The sequence below is a fragment of the Lathamus discolor genome, chromosome 4 (genome assembly GCF_037157495.1).
Source record: "Lathamus discolor isolate bLatDis1 chromosome 4, bLatDis1.hap1, whole genome shotgun sequence".
NCBI lineage: Eukaryota > Metazoa > Chordata > Aves > Psittaciformes > Psittacidae > Lathamus > Lathamus discolor.
In genome coordinates this window covers 60,725,726-60,746,145 of record NC_088887.1, presented here as the reverse complement: position 1 = coordinate 60,746,145, position 20,420 = coordinate 60,725,726, and the positions used below count along the sequence as shown (strand labels likewise).

General features: G+C 41.3%; 1 protein-coding gene across 1 annotated transcript in view; it reads left to right on the top strand.

The window, feature by feature from the left end:
* Window positions 1–20,420, top strand: part of AFF3 (ALF transcription elongation factor 3) — a 273,134-nt gene that overhangs the window by 98,047 nt on the left and 154,667 nt on the right. Inside the window, exon 4 of the mRNA XM_065677143.1 lies at window positions 2,076–2,120. Within this exon, the coding sequence (XP_065533215.1) occupies window positions 2,076–2,120 (45 nt within the window). The remainder of the gene's footprint in view (window positions 1–2,075; window positions 2,121–20,420) is intronic.

Genomic DNA, 20,420 nt, shown 5'->3' with positions numbered 1-20,420 from the left:
GCAAGGCATTCATGAGGAGGGATTTACACTCTCCGTTGTTGTTACTGGGATACCAAGGCATAGGCCAGGGTTTGGGGAAGGAAAGGGAGAAAATGGAGGGAAGCCCACGGACAATAAGTGAATTAAAATTAGCTAATATCGCTTTTGAAATTTTTAAATACCCAAAGATTGTTGTAGTGTTTCTGTCTTTTTAGCTTCACTGGCAGCGTGAACTCTTGCACCCTGCTCCAGCAACAGGAATGTTTCACATGGTGTTGTATGGCTCCTCGGAGACAGGGCTGAAATCAGAAGAGGGCTGTCTGCTCAAGGCTACAGCTTCTCTTCAGCATCTGTAGTTTAGATATAAGTAAATCTCCAAAGACTGACTTTATAGCATCCTTAGTTCCTTTCCCTTTGAAATCGGTGGTGTAATTCCTGGTAAACTGTAAAGCCAATGGACTGTGTTGCACCAAAAAGAGTTAATGCAATTCATTTGTTTAGCAGTCAAGGGCCATATTCAGTGCAGATTTAGCAGGAGTGCTGACAATAAAGTAGTTATGACTTTCTATGAATTGGCATGAAGTAACAGCCACAAAAAATTACGGAACATGAATTGTTCCCTTTGCATACGCATGGCTGTCATACTTCTGACCTTGGTTACAGCTGGGAGGCTATAAGCAGGTGTAGATCCAGACCTCCTCAGTCACTCAGCTCAGGCTGGGGAGTGACAGTGACAATATCCAGGAGCAGGACTTGCACAAATTACCAATTTTTGAAAATGCCTTGTGATTTTTTGGGTAACCAAATACAGATGTGGTAGAGAAGTCTGGTTTCCAGGTCAGAAGAGCTCAGCGCTTTGGAAAATGAGATTGCGTTGATATTTCTCCAGGTGGTCACCTGAAAACTCAGTTTTTTTTCTGAAAACAAGAGGCGAAGACCAAGCTCACCTCCCTGCTGGCTCTTTGGGGGCAGTAATTAATCATATTGGTTTTGTTTCCATCCCCTGCTTCCCATGGGGGAAGACCTCAATCCCCAGTCTTCTGCTTCTGATTTAGTTCATTTCCACAAAAGGAGGAAAACTTTTCTTTGAGGAAATGTCAGGGAATTTAGCATGGAGAAGTAAATCCCAAGAAAACTCGCTTGTTTCATCAGCCACCTGTAACCTGTGGAGAGCTGCAGGAGACAGGCACCGTTAGCACCAGTACGTGCACCCATGGTGTGCCCCCTCTTCCCTGTTGTGCTGGGCAGCCCAAACGAATGTGGGGAGGGAGCAGGCAGGAAATAGGAGCAAGGTATGGTGGACTGGCATCTCACACTGTCTCATCTTTGCTGCGAGAAGTTTGGGTCCTAATAAGCAACCAAGCTGAGCATGCAGGTGAGGCATCAGCTGGATGGTTCCCATAGCGAAGTAGCTGATCTGTCTGATCTTTGATTTCCCCTCTCCAGAATGGCTCTGGAGTAAGCCATCCTATTCAGGAGAGCTGAACTCCTCTGTGCCCTCAGTCCCACAATATACAGGTGGGTTTAGGGTCAGTATTTTAGGAAATGGTAGCCTTCCTAAGACTGCTGTGCTGCCTTGTCCATGCTCAGTGTTGCTGCCTGTGTTACAGTCTCTGCATCACTCCCGTAAGCATCACAGGTGCCACTCGCCACCTTATATACAGTCACATAGACAGTGGCACTGCAGTCTTTCCTGAACACAGGATGCAGAGAGATGTTATTTGTTTAATGTAAATAAGTGCACATGTTGGATCTGTGTACATGCAGTAACTGTTTTGCTTGCACTTACTCATATGTAGTACAGCCAAAACAGCAGGGAGTGCGCCCAAAAGTGGTGCAAACAAAATCCTATGAATTTATACAAATATGTTGCATTCCTGTAAACGCTGCAAATATTACATCTCTCTGTTGTGCTGATGGGGAATAATTTGAGAATTTCAAGCAGTGCAAGTTTTGAGAGGCTGGAAAGACTTGGCCTCATTTTGGAAGTGTAGTTGAGGTTCTAATATATTTCATGTGACAACCATATCCTCAAACCTGCTATTTGTTATTTCTTTTTAAAACAGAAACAAACGATTTTCTCATTTTGTTTGCAGGACAGTGGAGCTGGGGATAACAGCTGCGTTGAAGAAATATTGCGGGTAGGAGTCCTTAACAAAAAAAAAAACCCACATTTTTTTTCCAGTGCCATTATGTTTACTCTAAAAAGACAAGAGAATAGCAAGGATATTGCAATCGCTGGTGTTAAAAATATGAGTCTTTTGGGTTGTCATCTTTCTAAGGAAAAAATAAGCAAAATTATTTCCTCATGAAAAATAATTAAAAAAGCTCTGCAAACAACCTTTCAGAGGCTCTGGATTTCACTGCTACTCTGTGCCAGTGCGGCTGACCTTCATGCATGCAGAAGCAGATAATGGGATAAATTATAAACTGAAATATACAATGATGTTTCAGGTTTACAAACCATGCAAAGTGCATGTTTCCATTAATCATGACTGTCAAAAATCTTAATTTTGAAGGGAGGTCTAGGAAGGTCATTTTCCACCTGGATTTAATTAGAATCCATTATGTAATGTCATTATGCCTATTATGTCCATTATATAATGACAATGTGCAAAATCCGTAGTTATTTCCATATTTCATTATTATTTCTTTTCTCTTAGTAATTTCCAGTTTATTTTCATGAAACAAATTAATACACAACCAGTCAGATCTTGGCTTAAATCAGCATAGGTATTGATTATTTCCTGAGGCAGACAAATTTATAAACAATTAAACATTCCCATATATTTTAACTAGTGGGTTTTTTTCAGGGTATTCTCTCTAAACTGATCCTTCAATAATTCACAGTACTTACAAATCCAATATGATAGTGACTGAAACACCAAACAAGGTAGATGGAATGGTAAAACTTCCCTGTTACTGCGTGCGCTTCCACCTCTTGGATATCCACTACCCAAATATTTCAGTGTTTATAAATTACAGGGCCATAAATATTTGGTTTAGAGATTAGTAGTGCATTAAGCCTGTTGTTCTTAAAGGCATTTCTCCATTCTCCCTGAATATGTTAAATACAGCTTTTAATTCTCTGTCCAGTTTAAGAGTTTATCGATGGGTGATGATGATGTATTGCTTATGACTTCACTGGCAGAGCTTTTACTTAGCTAACATTTACAAAGTAGGCTTTTGTAGGGCTGAACTGCATATTCAAAAAGCCTTAGCCTGTGTCCCTGCTGTTCTGTTACAAATTAGTAGCAGATACCATGAATTCATCTGATGTGATGTGAGGCTTATGCACCCGTTTTTCATGCAAGGCTTTTAGAAAGAAGAGTCAAAGAAGCTGGTCTTCCTCCCTAAGTCGTGCAATCTGGCTTGTGCAGTTAGGCAAAAAATGTAGAAGAGACATGGTTCCTTCCACACAGAGGAACATGGATATGTAAGGGACTGTAGCTGAGAAGAAAAATGCGCTGTATGAGGAGGGATGGTAAGGTGCATCTCCAAACCAGTGAACACAATTGCTGCTCTTTTTTTTTTTTTTTTTCCATTGGGAATATTCCTCAAGAAATATTTTTGCAAAGCTTCATGATGAAGCATTCAGGACATTTTTGGATGGGCAAGACCCTTTTTATTTTCCTGAGGATTCACAAATTCTTTCACTTTGATTAAAAACTGAATAAAACAACACACAGCTCAAAAGCCACATTTTGCATCAGTGGTTCACTATCTGCTGAGGCTTAGCATGGCTAAAATAGAGACTGTAATGTTTTCATCCCCTGGCTCTTGTTCTCAGTCTTCACGGGTAACCTCTCCAATCTGCCCCTCCTCCTGGTATGCATCCTGGGTATCACTTTCTATTTTGAACTTCTTTTGTGTCCCTATGTCAGATTACATGGAAATCTTGCTGAATGTTACTTAATAGCATTTTTAAGTGAAGCTCTTTATTAACAAATGTATAAATCTCAGCTCTGAATTCTCATTGCACACCTTGGTTGCTGCAACATCCTTTCGTCGATTTTGACAAATGCAGTGTTATCCACCTCCATTCATGCTGCTGTCCAGATCATTTTCCTAGCTTGACATCTTGCCCAAAGACATTTGTCTTTACATCTCACCACTGTCATCTCCTTCTCTATTGCATAAAATACAGCTATTTGTCTCTGGTTTTAAGGCATTGAGTCTACCAGACCGTGTTAACATATTATCTCCCACTTGAGATTACCTGGTGATGCCAACCTGAATGTCAATGTTGCTAAGTTTTACACCAAGTAACTACTTCCATGCTTACCATCAGATCGGGAAAGAGCTTTGAACACTTTCTAAGTCAGCTCCATACCTACCTTCAGATCCTCTCTTAAGAACCTTTTTCACAAGGACTGTGGAAAACCATTAGTGAGGTCAGGGAAAACCATTAGTGAAGCCACTGTTTCTTATGCTTGAACACTGCTGTCTCACTTGTCCTTTGTAGTGCCTGGGCAGGTCAGATATATCCGTCTGCTCTCTTTTGTCCTGAAAAGTGAACTTCCTGTGTCAGGGAACTGCTGTGTAGTACAAAAGTAGTGCTTGGGTACTCTCACAGTACAAATCTGAATCAGCAGTGGTTGTTGTTACTGATAATTAGTGAAAACAACGACAGTAATAATGTGCCATTGCTACTCACTTTTGTAACTTACTGGCATCCAGACTTTTCCAACCTTCTCTGTGCCCCAAAAAACCTGTACGTTAGTTTTAACACAAATTTTCTGGTTTTCTGAAGCAGACTGTTTATAAGGAATGCCATTTCCATGTTTTTGTTGGAGGTGCTGTTTGCATCGTAAAGCCACAGTTTAGCTTTTTTTCAGGCAGAATATATGCAGTTCCTGTACAGGTACCCAAAGGCAGGCAATGAAAAGCCACAGGAGCTGCAGTCCTTGTGTTCACTTAAGAGAAGATGGCATACTGGAATGTGTGGAAGGGCCACTCTACTGTATGGAGATTCAGCAAAAGGAAGAAGATACTTAAAATCTATCTCTTTAATGAACACTGCAACCTATTTTAGCTGTCTCTTGCACAACATGAAGAAAACATCCTCTCTTTCCAGACAGGATAGGGTGTTCCCTGCACAAGTCAGGCTGTAGCTTTTCCAAGGGATAGGTACTGCCATGGCACAGCCATGTTTCCCGGGTCAAGACCAAAGGCAGTAGAAAGTAGAAAGTCCAGGTCTGCTTCATTTGCTTCCCTGTTTTTCCTTCCCCCAGCAGGTGAGAGGAGACAAGTGCTGGTTTGTGCACAGATCTTGTCACCCTCTGGTTTCAGGACATGGCCAGAGCTAACATCTGGACCTGGTCCATAAAATCAGTTTAGGCATACCTTTACAATCACCAAATCTTATTTTGCATTAACTGTGACAAGAATTTATAGTCTTTGTGCTGTTTGGTGCAACGCAGGGTGCCATGGCTTAAGTCTAGCCTTTTTTTGATGTTGTTTTACCAAATGTATCAGAGCTCTGTAGATTTTGTAAATTGATAGATCCTTCTGCACAAAACTGCAGCTTGCAGGAAAAGCCCCCAAGAGCTGAGATACAGAACTGCTTCCAGTCCTGAAGGAGGCTGATTAACAAGACAGAAACCCTGTCGAGATTGGAGCTGTTGTAAGGACTCCTGCTGAGTTTATAATCACTGCAGGAATCCTGAACCTTATCTAACCCCGTGCACTAATTTATAGCAACTTCTTCAAAGTGTAGTGACTTCTCTGTCCAGCTGCAGGCACACACGTTGAGGACAGAAAAACTTCTAAGAGAGCCTTCGATGTAAATAACTCCAGTAAGACCAAGTTATAGATGTAATGTCAAATCGAGAGAGAAAAGCATCTTTACTTGATGGTAGCTGTAAAAGACAATTCGTTGTTAAGCTTCTGCATTGCTGGTGGAGGACATGGCAAAAAACTTTGAAGTGGAAAATAAGAGTTAAGACTAAACAAATATCCTTTATTCCACCATGCCCGGAGCAGTTGCTGCCTGAGTTCCTGAGACACAGCCAAAGCTGACCTAGTCACTTCCTCTCTAAAACACACACTTGCTAAGCAGGATTAGTAATTTTGGCTGATTTCTATTTGATGATTTTATTAGTGTGTGCAACTGTATATTTTGTTATGAGTGGTGGGGTTTGGAGTAAACATTTATTTTGCTGTAGTAGCTGCAAAACATGGGAGCAGCAGGAGTCCTGCCTCTCCGCTAAGTTACCTGTTGCGACCAATATCAGGTGTACTCCGAGAATATTTGCTATGGATTTCAGGAGAAGGGGAGTGTGTCAAGTGCAGACAGTTCTTGGTTTGTAAGATAAGTGGTTGGAGATTGATCTGGCTATCCTTAACTCCTAGCTGCAGTTTTCTAGAGCTGTGGTAGCTTTGTTGAAAGGAAACCCACAGACAAGCTGAGCTTTTAATTATTGAAGATATTGCTTCTGAATTTCCTGGGTTTTTTGTGTTGACATGAGGAGTGTCGTTGAACTGGGGAGAGACAGACACAGTCTGAGTGTTTGGCCTGCAAACAGTATTTGGCTACAGGATGCAGAGACAGCAGAAAGCTGATGAAGCGACGCAAATGCAAAGAAGGGGCTGGAGAAAAACCAAGCACAACCAGTTTGCACAGAAGAAGCCACCTCTTTTGGGATGGTATGGAGCAGTGGGGAGACAAGATGGGGTGTGGGATGGAGGACAAATAAGTTTCTTTTAAGGAAGAAAAAACATGGGGAGGCAGCGAAAGTACTGAGTCTCTAGCTGTGAACATCCCTTCCAGTGAAGGCCAACTTTGCTTAATACCACTAGCCTCCTGCCTGGGGGTGAGCACCTCTAGGTGCCCTTGCAAATAGGTTGTGACACCCCATGGCCACAAGACATCTACTTATGAGAACATGGCATTTTAGTTGTGATAGCTTTGATGAGTAATTCACTCAAATCTTTCTATTCTGTGAAACTGAGGTAAGTGAAAAGCATAGTGTTTCTTTTTTGAGCATCAGAAAAACCTGGATGAAAACAGAATCTAACTTCGTGTTTTTCTCCTTCCCCACTTGGGATCCCTTGGCTCATTAGCAGGCTTGCTAGTTCTTTAGCAGAAAGCATTAAGGATCAACCCATCAAATATTCAGGGTTTTTTTTCAAACCTGAACAGCCATATGTGCCGTGAGATCAGCTGCACTCCATCAGCTGATTGAATTAAAACAAGAGCAGAGGTAAATTAGAAACTGTCTGCACAAGACAAATCCTGTGAAAACATGAAATCCTACCAAACGCACTGTCACTGTGATTAAGCATCACAGTCAGTGGAGCACGTGTCAATACTTAGAGCAGAGAAAAATCAGTTTCTTAGAGGTAGGTTGTTAGTTCAACAACTGTGAACTGCTGCCTTGTAAATGTTAATGACTGCAAGATCCCACTGGCTGCAGTTAAGCTCCTGGTGGAGTTGGACATGTGAAGAATTACAGAACACAAATATGGTAATCAGCAATATATTTCTAAACACTCCTCTTCCGTTCCAAAGCAGAAGGAAAAGCCTACAGGTCGAATGAGACCCACTTTGCTGCACGATGCTAGTGTAACAGCTACCTCTGTGCTAGCAGAGCATTTTATTGCAGCTGCACTGCTGGAAAGAAATTGCTAGGCAATTGGGAGGGAGGTGAGGAGGCCACCCTCAGCACGGCACCTTCTTGGGGAAATTTGAGTTGGCTTTTGTGACTGAGACTGGTGAGAAACTCCTGGAAAAGTTTCAGGAGGAACACAACTACTTCAGGAGAAAGAGGGGCAGTGGGGGAGAGGGAAGGCATGGAGACTTAGAAGCAGCCCCAGTCTGCTGACCCTTCTTGTTCAATCTCATTGAATACTGAAGTAGTCCAAAGTGTCAGAAGCATATTAAAAATGTATCAGATGCGTAAAGTATCATTTGTTTTCTTTGCAGTCTTTCAGGAGAACTTTCACAGCATGGCTTAGCTTTTAGTATCCTAAATGTCAGAGCAATTAAGCATTATTTTTGGGTGATGTATACTGTTCATTGCATTTCTTCAGTATTATTCTTTTTGTCTTTCTTACTCAAATAAATGGAAAAGCATTCCCAAAAGTGTCTGGAAGACATGTTATTTCAACCAAGGCACTAAGTCCCAGCAATATTAAGACATAGTTCAATACATCTAATCTGACCTTCAATACTCACCTATTAACATTGCCCTTCTTCCCACACAATGACATCCAGCTCATTTGTACAGTATCCTTTCTACAGCAGTTGCTGTCTGCAGCAGTTCACCTATGTCTGCTTTCCTACCACCAGCCTGGGTACCACTGATGGTGTGGATGGCAGCACCATGGAGCTTTAGCAAGCTTTGCCTGGAGCTTCTCCGGTTTCTCAGTGAAAATTAGAAGTCCATACAGTACCTTGTGCTGCTAGAGCAAAATTAGCAGCAGTACCAGAGATACCTAAAGGTATTTTAGCTTTGTCCATGTAAGCTGCAGTGACTACAGAGGAGGCATACCTGTGTACACTATCATCCCCTTGACCCCTCACACCTTGGCAGCTTTCAGGATACACAATCTGTATGTGGTGCCTTGGTCTTTCTATGTGAGTCTGCTGCAGCCAGGCTCTCTTTACTACTTCATTCTCAATACAAAAGACTGGGGGAAGATTGCCTTTCACAGCTTTTGGCTCTTTGGGGGCTTTCTCAGGTCATCAGCCTCTCTGTGATCTGTTACTTGTTAGCTCATCTGAACAGAAACTGCTCCTGTTTTAGGCATCAAGCATGGCACATCCTTTTTATTGCCCACACTGTGGTTTTCAACAGTCAAGAAACCTTCAAACCAGCTCTTTAAACTCAGACATGTAAACATCAATTCCTGGCCCTTAACATGTAGAGTGAGGTACGAGCACCATGTAAGATGGCACTGAAATACTATACTAACAGTGATAATGTCAACCAACCATTAATTAGTTATACACTGGCAGCCCCACTGAATTGTCACACTTGGATTTTTGCTGCTGCCATTGCTGTTGTTGAAAATAGTGTCTCAAATGAGTTTGTGGTTTGAAGTATGCTGTGTATTTAGACCTTGAACAAATCTCAGTATCAATGAAAATCTATTACTCAAAAGGCAAAAACTATAAATAGTTTTTAGTGAAAATAGGATATCAAGCTAGAAACTCTCATAGCAGGAATAAGACTTACAAAGAATGACGCTCAGAGGTAATCTGCCTTTCAGTCTTCCGGGTCCTGTTGCAGGACATGGAGGCACTTCATGTGACATTACCCAGCCAAGTGCTGGGGCACTGACTTTTTCAAGTACTGTAAAATCTGATCTGGTTTTGACTGAATAGGGTTATACAGAGGAAGGAGACCCACATTCTTTTTAGAACGTAAGTAGCGGATGTCCGAAGGCTTTGTGTTAGGAAAAGGCAGGCCAGTGTAAGGGAGCTGGTGAAGCACTATTGTGCTAATGTGGTGGAATTAATTTTCAAAATTGCTGTTTTGTAGTGAGTGTATACACCCTGTTATTTGACAAAGCAAGAGAGAATCCAGAGTGAATTATCCAGCCTCTCTGCTATACAAAAATAATACAGTAAAATACTTACTAATTTTTCCCTCTGTTCAGAGTGTTTCACAAAGCTGGAAAAGAGGCTCAATCACAGTCTTGTTCCAACACAGAGGAATGATTCCTTGTTATTAATGGCAAAGGGCCAGATAGATCCTCATTTTGTATATCCCTGACATAGCTCCTCTGAGGCAAACAGAATTATGCATATTAATACCAGAAAGGATCTGTGCTATCAGTCCTAATGAAAGAATAAAATTTGGGTAATAGCAGGTAACCACCCTGCTGGGAGCCTGGGACTTGATGTCTTCAGCTGCTACCTTTAAAGAACAGCCTACTTGCTGCCTGCTTGCTAAGATTCACTCAGAACAAAGTAGGACCACAAAGGAGTTGTGTCTTGAGATGACAGCATCCTCCAGTAAACTCTATGGCGACAGTGGTTTCTTCCTTGTTTAGATGGGCATTATGGAAGCAGACTTATCAGACAGCGACACCTAAGGACACAGACTTGGTTTGCCCTGTGAGCCCACAACGTGACAGACCTACTGCCATCCCCACCTAAAGATGTGGCTCTGAAAACCAGCATTATATTGAGTTGTGAGTCTTAGTGGCTGACATTAGACATGCACTTCAGCCACACACCTCTTCCTGTCTCCTACACTAGTATTTTCGGTAGACACGTTCTTACATCTAGGAAATTCCTCTGTGGTACCTGAGTTTCCACAGCTGGAGATGATCAGTGGGAATTCTTCCATCCCTGTCATGCTTTGATCTGACTCAGGAAGCGTGAGCTTTTTGTTTATGTCTGAGTGTGGCAGCTTTCCTCATCTGGGAGCTGAGACAAATATTCTCTTGTTAATCTTATTTAATTGTATTTAGGAGCAACACATGAGTTAGCAGTTAGCTTCACTTGGTAGAAAGACTTGAAGGAAATTGGGGGAGAAGAGTCTGCTAAAAGGAAATTAAGTCGCTTTCAAAAATATTCCATTTCAATGTCTATACTAGTAAGTAAAATGGACTAATAACTGTTCTCTTACCCTGAAGCCAATCAGCATAGCATGGCTCATGTCCAAAGAGCTAAGAGCTAAACTCTCTTACAGCCACAACGCAGAGTGCCTTCACCCATGCTGCCCACTGGGAGAGCCCCTGGGCATGCAGGAGTTTTCTATGCAAGAGTTGGTCCCAGTCAAAACCATACTGGTGTTAGTGACATAGCAATATGAACAATTGTGGCATAGCACTCAGGTCTGTGGTCCTGTTGGTGTGTTAAGAGAGGTGTGATCTAACTTTCCTGTAGAATTTGCTGGGCTTTGCCCTGCCTTGTGCAAAAGAACTTGGAGAATACAGCGCTAGCCACAATGCCAAAATTGTGATTGAAGATCTCTAGCATTTTTTATTCTGCATCTTTTGGCATCTTTCAGCATTGTAGTTTGTTGGCTTCGAGACATAGTGGGTTTTTTCTTTGAAAATGTGAAAGGTAAAACCTGTTTTTGAAGGAAAGACAAGGATATACGCAGTCATTTGTCTGCAGGACACAATGTGCTGTTAATAGAGTATTTTAAGAGAGACTGACTGAATACTGATCAAGTTTTCACCAACCAAAATGCCATAGTATCTGTCCTTTATGATTAGCACTAAATGCCATTTACTGCATATGGTGTGTTATGTCATTCTTAGAGTTATTTTGGATTTAGTAGCTCAGGAAGTAAAATGCTATCAGGTGTGCTTCAGAAGTAAGGTATTTGGAAAAGACACAATTATTTTGTGTACAAATTATTGATGTTGCCCTAAATGATGGGACTCTCAGTCATACAAACAGTGCCACAGTACAGGTTATAATGAGGATGGTGATAAAGCTTAATTTTTGTCAACAGAATTAATTAAATAGATATATTCTTTGCAATAATATTGACTACACTTAAAGTCAGCCAGACGTTAAAGGGCTTAAATACAAACCTTAGTTAAAAAACATGCAATTTTATACAGAAATTGCAAGCCTGTCATTTTACCCTTGGGGGAGAAAAAGTTATTCAGGGTAATGTCAATAGCTTGGTGGGAGAGAAAGTGGGCTTCAAGCAGTAAAAAAGTTTCTATCCAGCTGTGTGGGTTTTCCACAGGCTTTTTTTTGTTAATATTATCAAGTTATTTGTTATTTTCTCATGAATGGTGAATAAATACTGAGAAAATTCAGGACATTATTAATTTTCCTGGCATTGCATGTGCGCATATGTAATGGTTCATTATAGCCCTACGTTTTCAACATATTCCAGTGTAAATGAGAAGAGCCCAATTAAAAAAAATTGTAGACCCTGATCCAACCTTTGTTGACTTCAGATCCTGATGTTGAATTGAGCACCAAAAGAGAAAATTATGCCTATTAAATTGAATAAACATTTTCTTCATTTATGCGGGTGGCTTTTTTCTGTCAGTGAAAACTATTTTTTTGCTAAAAATGCCAACCCTTAGAAACTTAATGAGTATTAATGAAAAGCTGGAATAATTTAACATGGACCAAAAAAGGGTAATTTTCCTTAGACATTTCGTTAGTACAAACTGAATCCTAAAAGTCCTGTTCTCTGTGTGGTTTGTCAGAATAATTCTCATTAAAGTCGATAGGAACCAGGTATATATGCATCAATAGCAGAATAGACTACTAAATATAGTTACTGCCACGGCAGCTGGTTCCCTCTTGTTCATCAGATGGGGAAGCTGGAAGCTGCAGCAGCCTCACAGTGTAAGAACGACATTGCGTGAAAAAACATTTTTTCCTGGGAGCAGGGGCATGAGCTCAATGTCACAATTCCAGGCACCTTAGACTTTTTCCAAGTGGACAGTCTTCAGCCTGCTGGGTTTGGGCCCACCACACAGGGCCAACAGGCGTGTAAGCTTCCCTTAGCCAGAGCAGGCTACCCATATGCATCATGTTTTCTAGGTTATGTAACTAACTACTGAAGTCATTCCCAAAAAAAATAGATGTTTGGGGCTTTTCCCCATTAGCTGGAAGATCAGCATATATCTGTACACAAAACCATAGAAGATCTGCGCACTTTGCCTCATCTAGATTTCCCCATCATTTCATGCTGTCACTCCTCAACTTCCTTGTATCTAAAGATGACATTTCCACCTTGTCTGCCAGGCTCAGCCTGGCTTTCCCTCTCCCTTCCCTCCCGGGCAGAAGCCTCTTTCATTCTCTTTAGTGCCTCCCTGCTCAGAGAGCTGCCCCCAGGCTCTCTTCTCCTAAACAAGCTGCTTTTGTCTCTGGGCCATTGGAGTCTCACAGGAGTCACTTATGCTCTGTGATTTTTTTAAGACCCAGGATTAGTATCTGATATCTTTTTTCTCTTGTCTGCGATTTTCTGCCATCCCAATCTAGACCCCTGTGGAGAGGCAGGGGAAAACAAATGGCCCTTAACCTTCTGTTTTCCCTGGGTAAAATCTATTCAGGTGCTGATAATCTTTCGTCATCGACCTTTTCATGGCAGACATTAACTTCTTTTCCTTGCCTTGTTAGCACATCGAATATAAAATAATATACAGCAGAAAACAGCCATAAGGAATTCATAAATTATGCATATGCAGATTCCCCAAATCATCAAATATTCCCTTCTGTAAAGGATGTTCCTTATCAGTTATTGTTTCTGTGGTGTATGTACCTTTCCGTATCTTGTCATCTAAGCTTTCAGGGATTTTTTTTCTTTTATTCTTTCCTCTTTCTTTTTTTTTAATTTTTTTTTTTTTGAATATCAGTGAGTTCTAATTTAAAACCAACAGGAGACTGCTATTTTACGCCTCTCTCTATCCCTCTTTGCCAGCAGAAACCACACAGATTGGATGGAGAGGTAAAGGGAGTTCTCAGCTGAAACAAGCACAGACCTGGGGTGTTTGGTTTTGGTGTCCCATCTTTTAAACCCATGATGCCAGGGAAGAAGCCAGCTTGCCCAGGGATGCCTCTGGTTTAGGTATTCTCCCAGAACCCCTGGCAGCATTTCTGGCTGCAGCAGCTTTTTGGATGTGCAAAGCTGTGAATCCAGCTTGAGAATGTCCCTTCTCACACACTTTACTGGGCAAAAGATAATTCAAAAGTCATGTGGCACAGAAAACGCCATAGCAGCTAAACAGAGTACCAGCAAGCTCAACACACAGAGAAATGGGCTGATCCATGATGCATCTTGTGTAAGTGACTGCATTTTGGCCAAAAGCCATTGGAGTGGTAATCATTGCAGAGTGTATCCTAGGAACCATGCAGGATTTGGGGCCAGCAAGAAATACCTAATTATGGTGGAACCATAATTCCATGGTCCATTGCAATGTGTCCTCAACTTTTGCACAAAAGATACCACTCTTTCTAAATTTTTAAGGCCGTGTCTCATCTTACACATGAGTTTTCCTGCAGTAATGATAGAATCAAGTCTCACAAGTAAAGTCCTTGCTTTGCTTTTTGTGTGTCTTTAAAAAACAAAACAAGGATTTTAAAGCATTGTTGGCTTGGCAGATGCGTTTTTATGAAGCTCATATCCCAAAATAAAAGCACTTTAAAACTACAACTTAGAGTGTGTTAAAGTGTATGAAAATGGAGCGTTCTGTGAGACAAAGGGAAATTAAATGCTGAAGCCAGCAGAGGTAGAAATGAAAATGTAGCTGATCACATGCCCATCCACCCTAACCATTCCTCTCCAGCTCACGTCCGCTGTCTGTTCTGTGCTCTGTTGCTGTTTCTGAATCCAGATGGCTGCAGGGTCAGTCCAGCCAAGCGCTGTACTATTTTTCTGGTGTGCAACAAGTCAGGCTCCTTTGTGAATCACCTTCATGCTGCTGCCTGCCCTCGTCCACTGACTCCCTTGAGAGCCTAACAGGAGCAGGCACCTAGCCCCCAGGTCAGTGTGAGAGGCAGCCAGTTTGAGCACCCGTTGGAAAACAGACACAGCACTGACAGCTAAACTAGCTCCGAGCAGGAGCAATGCATGAGCCTCCTGGCAGATCTAAAATGTGAAGCATATTATAAGGATCTGCAAAATGAAATACTTTGTATAAGAACACTGTTGGTCTGACTCCGTCTAAACTGGTGGTAGCAAAGTGGTACTTCTGATCTCACATTCCTGGTTGTGTCCTAACTCTACAGCAGGGCAACAGAACTGCGTATATCAGGCCATGCAGCTTTCCTGAAGCCTAGTTTCACCCCAGATCCCCTGGATGAATGGGTTGAAGGGAGTCTCAGTAGAGCTCTGCTGATTCTTGGATCTGGGTAGTGGGAGGACAAGGTGAGCAACGCATAGCACTACAGGTGAATTTAGACTAAGCCGTAAAGAAATAATTATGTTCCAGAACTATCTGATACTTAAGTAATTTATCTCAAAATAGAATTAAGGTGCAAGAAAGCCTATAAAATGCACAACTGCATTTCACTGCAAAATTACCGGGTTTCTTCTGTGTGGAATAATGGATGTAAATTCCTTGCTAGCACGAAGACTATTTAAGGTCACATCTACCAAAGCATATTTAAAGAAAGTTCAGACCTTTTGTGCCTGACACTTGCATTCTGATGATCTGTCTGGAGGCAAAGCTCCTCATTTTGATATGTAATGAATAAAATGCACAAGTGGAAGGAATCAAGATAATGAATTTGCTGGATAATTTTGCTAATTATCTTGTTGCTGATCATAGAACCAAGGCTCTGCAAGTGAATACTACCACAGCTATTAATATGCAATGCCTAAAGCCGTTCTTGTAATGTTTTATTACTCATCTTGCTGGTTCTACACAAGCTGATAGTTTTCTATTAAATTTGTAAAAGTGAAGTTGCTAACATGTTCCCTGTTCTAAACATGACACGTTAAATTATACAGGTTTAACAAAGTCTAAAGTAAATTAAAGCATTTAAAATAAGATGTTTTCTACTGCATGAATGTTATGTTATAAGTTGAGATGGAATTTATCTCACCTTGTTGTAGTTATTTGAAGATAGGTATCTTAAGTTATGAATATGAAGTTAATCTCCCTAGGTAGTCATGGTACAGAGGATGAGACAAGCTGTGCCATGGGCTACAGAGGCATCCTAGATGCTTTGCTGACATGGACAGTGGGGTTTTTTTATGATTGAAGCTAAGAGTGATTACAGTTTGTTATTGGGAAATGGTATGTAGAAAACTTTTCAACAAGAAAAAAGCCAGAAATAAGTAATAGTACTGTGACATTACTATTGGCCCACCAGCCATTTGGTTGGCAATACTTAAAAGAAACTAGTTGGAGAATACTTGCATAGAGTCTGTACTGATAACCTACCTTTGGGAACAGATCAAGAAGATGACAAGGTGTCTATCAAAGTAAGCCTTGATACCCAAACTGCAACAATGAGACAGACAAGCTCAGGAGCCATAGTAGGATGCTCAGTGTGGCTTTAGAAGATGGAACAAATGTGGACAGAGATAAGTGTGGATGAAAAATTATGAGATTGAAAATGCATACAAGAAAGACAAAACAAAGCACAATATTGGAAAAGTGACCAGTGGGAGAAAGCATGTGGATCCTGTTTCCTACCTATCTCTTCTGCATCCCAGAAAACCAGTTGGAGCTCAATCTCCTCACTCCCTAGAGCAGTGCAGAGTTGTCTCCCTGTGTCATTGACCTTTGCTGCTGTGCTTTCCCCTCTGCCAAAGTTTACATGTTGCCTGTTATTTACCCCATATAGAAAAGCCGAGGGGTTGGTTCATTACAATGCAAAAAGAAAACATAAGAGAAAATGTGGAGGCATTAGAAAGGCAAAATTCCTTGGAGTAGGTCTAAAGGGGATGCCCTGGGAAAGTGACATGGCAGAGCCTGACCCTTAACCTCATTTCTTTGTCATCCTGGCTGGGCTCTGTAGATACCTTGTCCCTGACTTTTCTCAGTATTTGTTTAAGCAGACTTAGCTCTCCAGCCTGTACTCCTTGGCACTGCCCATGTGATAGAGAGCACTGTAATAGGTATATAATTTTTGCTTAGAAAAGAATAAAAATGCTCCCAAAAAAATCTATTCGGGCTAATCCTGCAGCAAGCTAAGATACCATAAAGTTTTTGATAACTAAATCCATTTAGTGCTTCATCTCTCCACCTTAAATCATTTTCCTTTAATATTAGACAAAACTACAGCACAATAAAAAACAGTAATGGTCAGGCACTTGGCTTAATAAAAGAGTCTTTTCAATTGCTATTATAACATAGAAAAGAGGTCAGCTGTTTCAGCATAGATCTTAAAGTTAGCTGGAGTATTTGTAATATTAACAGAAGAATCAAAGCCGCTTCTCTGCCAACCATGCTGCAAATAAGGATGCTGCAAGTAAGGACTTTAGAAGCCCCAGAGGAGTTTGCTTTAATAAGCAAGTCATCTAAAAGCACTGCTGCAGACAACCAGAGGGTACAAAATAACCCGGACCAGAAATGATCTGACTGCAGAGAAACATTGGAAGGCAACAGGTTTGCTCTAGACAACTGGATAAAAACCGAGACACTTTTGATAAATAAGTATTTATCACTCTGCCTTTTTGGTTTGTTTTTCATGGTTTGGTTGGGCTTCTCTCCCCTAAAAGTTAATCAGAAGCACTGAAAGCAGAAATGGAGTGTCATTTTCAGGTTTTGTTTTTGTTTTTGTAAGACATTGAAAGGATACTGTGCTATAAATAAAATCTTGTAAGTAAATTCCCAGCACATTAAAACCTGCCTAACAAGAGATTAAGATGGTCTGAAGTCAATGACTCAGATCATAAACAGTGCTGCTGTTGGCTGAAACGATTAATCACTGTGGTACAAAAGAAAAGAGGAAATTTGTTAAAAAACAAGCAGGGGGCAGGATGCTAACTCCAGGGGCACGCTGATTGGCTCTTTAATAATGTATAACGAAGCACATGCCAGATCAAAAGCAAATCACATGCAGCTGGTAGAAAATGAAATGGCATTAGCAAAGGATTTGTCTAGCTATGAAGCTATTTAGGAAACTGCTGTCTATTAATGTAATGTCTGTTAAAGCTTTTCAAATTAATTTTTGCTCATAGAAACCCCATAAATAAAACATGTTATATGCATTTTAGATATATGCACGCACGCATATGGGGATACCCATGTGTATGCCTTTTGCATTATAAATACCGCAAACATTTAGTCACAACTTTGCAAAATTACCAGGACTTATTAGCAGCTATTCGGGCTAATTAAAACATCTTCACATTCTTATTTTAATTGTTACTCTCTGTGAGTGTGTGCTGAATAATTGTTACTTAGTTGTGTTACGGTACTGTTTTTGCTGTGATGGAATTTGACAGCCGTGTGGCAGAGGAAGAGAGGGGCACTGATGTCACAGCCCTGTTCCTCACAGGTTACATGGTCGGCTTTCAAAATCTAAAGGTGACACATCCGTCTGCTGAGCTCCTTCAGCTTTGAACGTGTTGGCTCAGCAGCAGCTGTGGGAAATCAGGGAGAGATGCTTATGAAGGGAGGTGCTTTTCCATCAGCATCCAATTTCTGAGACACTGATATGCCCATGGGCGGCTGAGGCTAGGCTTGTGCAGACGTCCAGAAGCACACGCTTCTGCATCTAGGAGCAGCATTGACCTTTTTTTAATCCAGTGAAAGCCTGAAGCACAGCCCCTGGCCTGAAACCCAGGGGCTGTCCCTTTCCAGTTTCATGGTCTAAACCTTAGGCTGGACCCTTCATCGTGCCTCCTGGGCTGCTGGCTTGGGCTTTTCTGTCTCACTGGAGATCTGGCTTCAACAAGAGGGAGCAGCACTGTGTGGTCTCCTGGAGAGCAGGAGCCACCTGTGGCTGACAAGAGCCCTTGAAGTCCCTGCTCCTGAGGTCAACCGAAGTAGCGTCTCTGCCATCATCGCTCTCCAACACTTAGTGTTTGAAAGGCAGCGTTACTCTGTGCCGTTACACAATAACTGATGCTGCTTTGCTGTCCCGCTGCCCCGTTCTTGTCACTGCACAGCAGAAACCGTCAGCTGATGTGATCAGCACGCATGGGGAAAAACAGAGTTCATGCAGACTGGCAGCCCATCGCCTTTCTGCAATTACCAACAACAGTTCATTTCTGTCACCACTTACTAAAAACATGGCATAGCTACTGAAATAAGTGAGCACTTAAGGGAAACCCAGACCTTTTATATCTGCCACTTATTTCCTGATTATCTTCCTGGAGGTCAGGCCCTTCATTTTGACACTTAATGAATAAAATGCCCACGTTGCAGGAAATGGGATAATGAATTGTGAAAAGACATAATCAGCAATGACTAAATAATTAAGGGAATTGAAATGTAGAGTCATGTGGGAATGTATTAATAATAACATGATTTTTCCATATGCTAAAAAATTCTGTCTGTTTTTAGAAAATCAGTCATCACACATGCTCTGTGGCAAAAAAAAAAGCTAATGTAGACTAATAGGAACTGTAATTAGATGTTCTGCTTTTAAACAGCTGAATAAAAGATGAAATCATATAGAAAGTATATTTAGATACAAGCCAGAAAGTAAACTGATTATTATTCATAGTGCTGTTAATAGGAGCTGTAATTTATGCATCTAGTGGGAATCATGTTAGGCAATTAGGAAAGGGAGTCACACTTGACTTCCCTTTATGCATTTACATATTTATATATTTATCTATATCTTGCCGATGTTTCCATCTCTCTAGTTACCTTTAATCGACATAACTGCTTAGAATAATACCTTTTACAGTGGAATTCTCTGCTGGAGTTCAAAAGTTGGCCTTCACTTAAAGAAAACCACGCAAGCTTCTCTTTGGTCATATTTGTCTCCTGACATTGGACTTCTGCAGGTCCCTGTTACTGCACGAAGAATGGGACTTTAGAATTTCTATCAGCACTTCAGCTTCAAAAGCTTGCAGCAGAAATTGTCGAGGCAGTTGGATAGAATTGTGCCCGCTTCTGCTCCCCTTATTACCTTATTCCTGCTCACCAAACACCCAAGTTCATTTGCTTAGTCTCTGCTCCTAACAAAACCTGGGATCCTATAATTCATCACACTCCCAGCACTGAAATCCCAATGATCTGGATTTTGGTTCTGGTTGGTGTTGCTGTGTTTGTGGAATGTGGAATTGTGGAATGTGTTTGCGGATGCTTTATATATATTTAATACTTCCAACACTTCAATGCAAGACTGCTTTATGCTTTCTTTGTGCAACAACATAGTTATTGTTTTTGTCTGACAGTGTCCTAGTATCTTATCACGTGTTAATGCAAACTCTCAGCCATCCTGTAAAATGTGGGTCAGCTGGAAAGGGTCTCATTGCCAGATACATTTGAACAGATGGGTGGGCTGAGGTACAGAGAGCTGTTGTGGTTTGCTCAAGGTAAAAAAGCAAGTCAGTAGCAGAGCAAAGATTAAAATTCAAGGCATGAGATCAGCGAAGGATTAAATGCCATGTTCATCTGTTTCATTTCCAGACATATATAACCTGTACCTCAGATAATCTGCAGGTATCGCAGCCTGGAAATATTCAGCACATAACTCTCAAAAAGGAGAGTCAGGAAGATGACAGGGGAGGGACCGCGAGGTCCCTCAAGGAGGGGTGCATCCGTGTGTGGGAAGGGGACTTCTCAACAGGAACCATGCTGATACTGGGTTGCAGGGATATTTCACAGCTAACCTGCCACCATGAGTACTCAGGAACAACACAAGGCGATAACCTGAACCAAGTGCTCACTTCCAGCAGGTGTTGGAAGAGACCTTAAAGTTCATCTAGTCCAACTCTCCTGATATGAGAAGGGATGTCTTCAACTAGATCAGGTTGCTCAAAGCCCTGTCCAGCCTGACCTTGAATGTTTCCAGGGATAGGTTGTCTATGAACTCTTCGTGCAACCTGTTCCAGTGTTTCATGACTTCATCATAAAAAGTTTCTTCCTTCTAT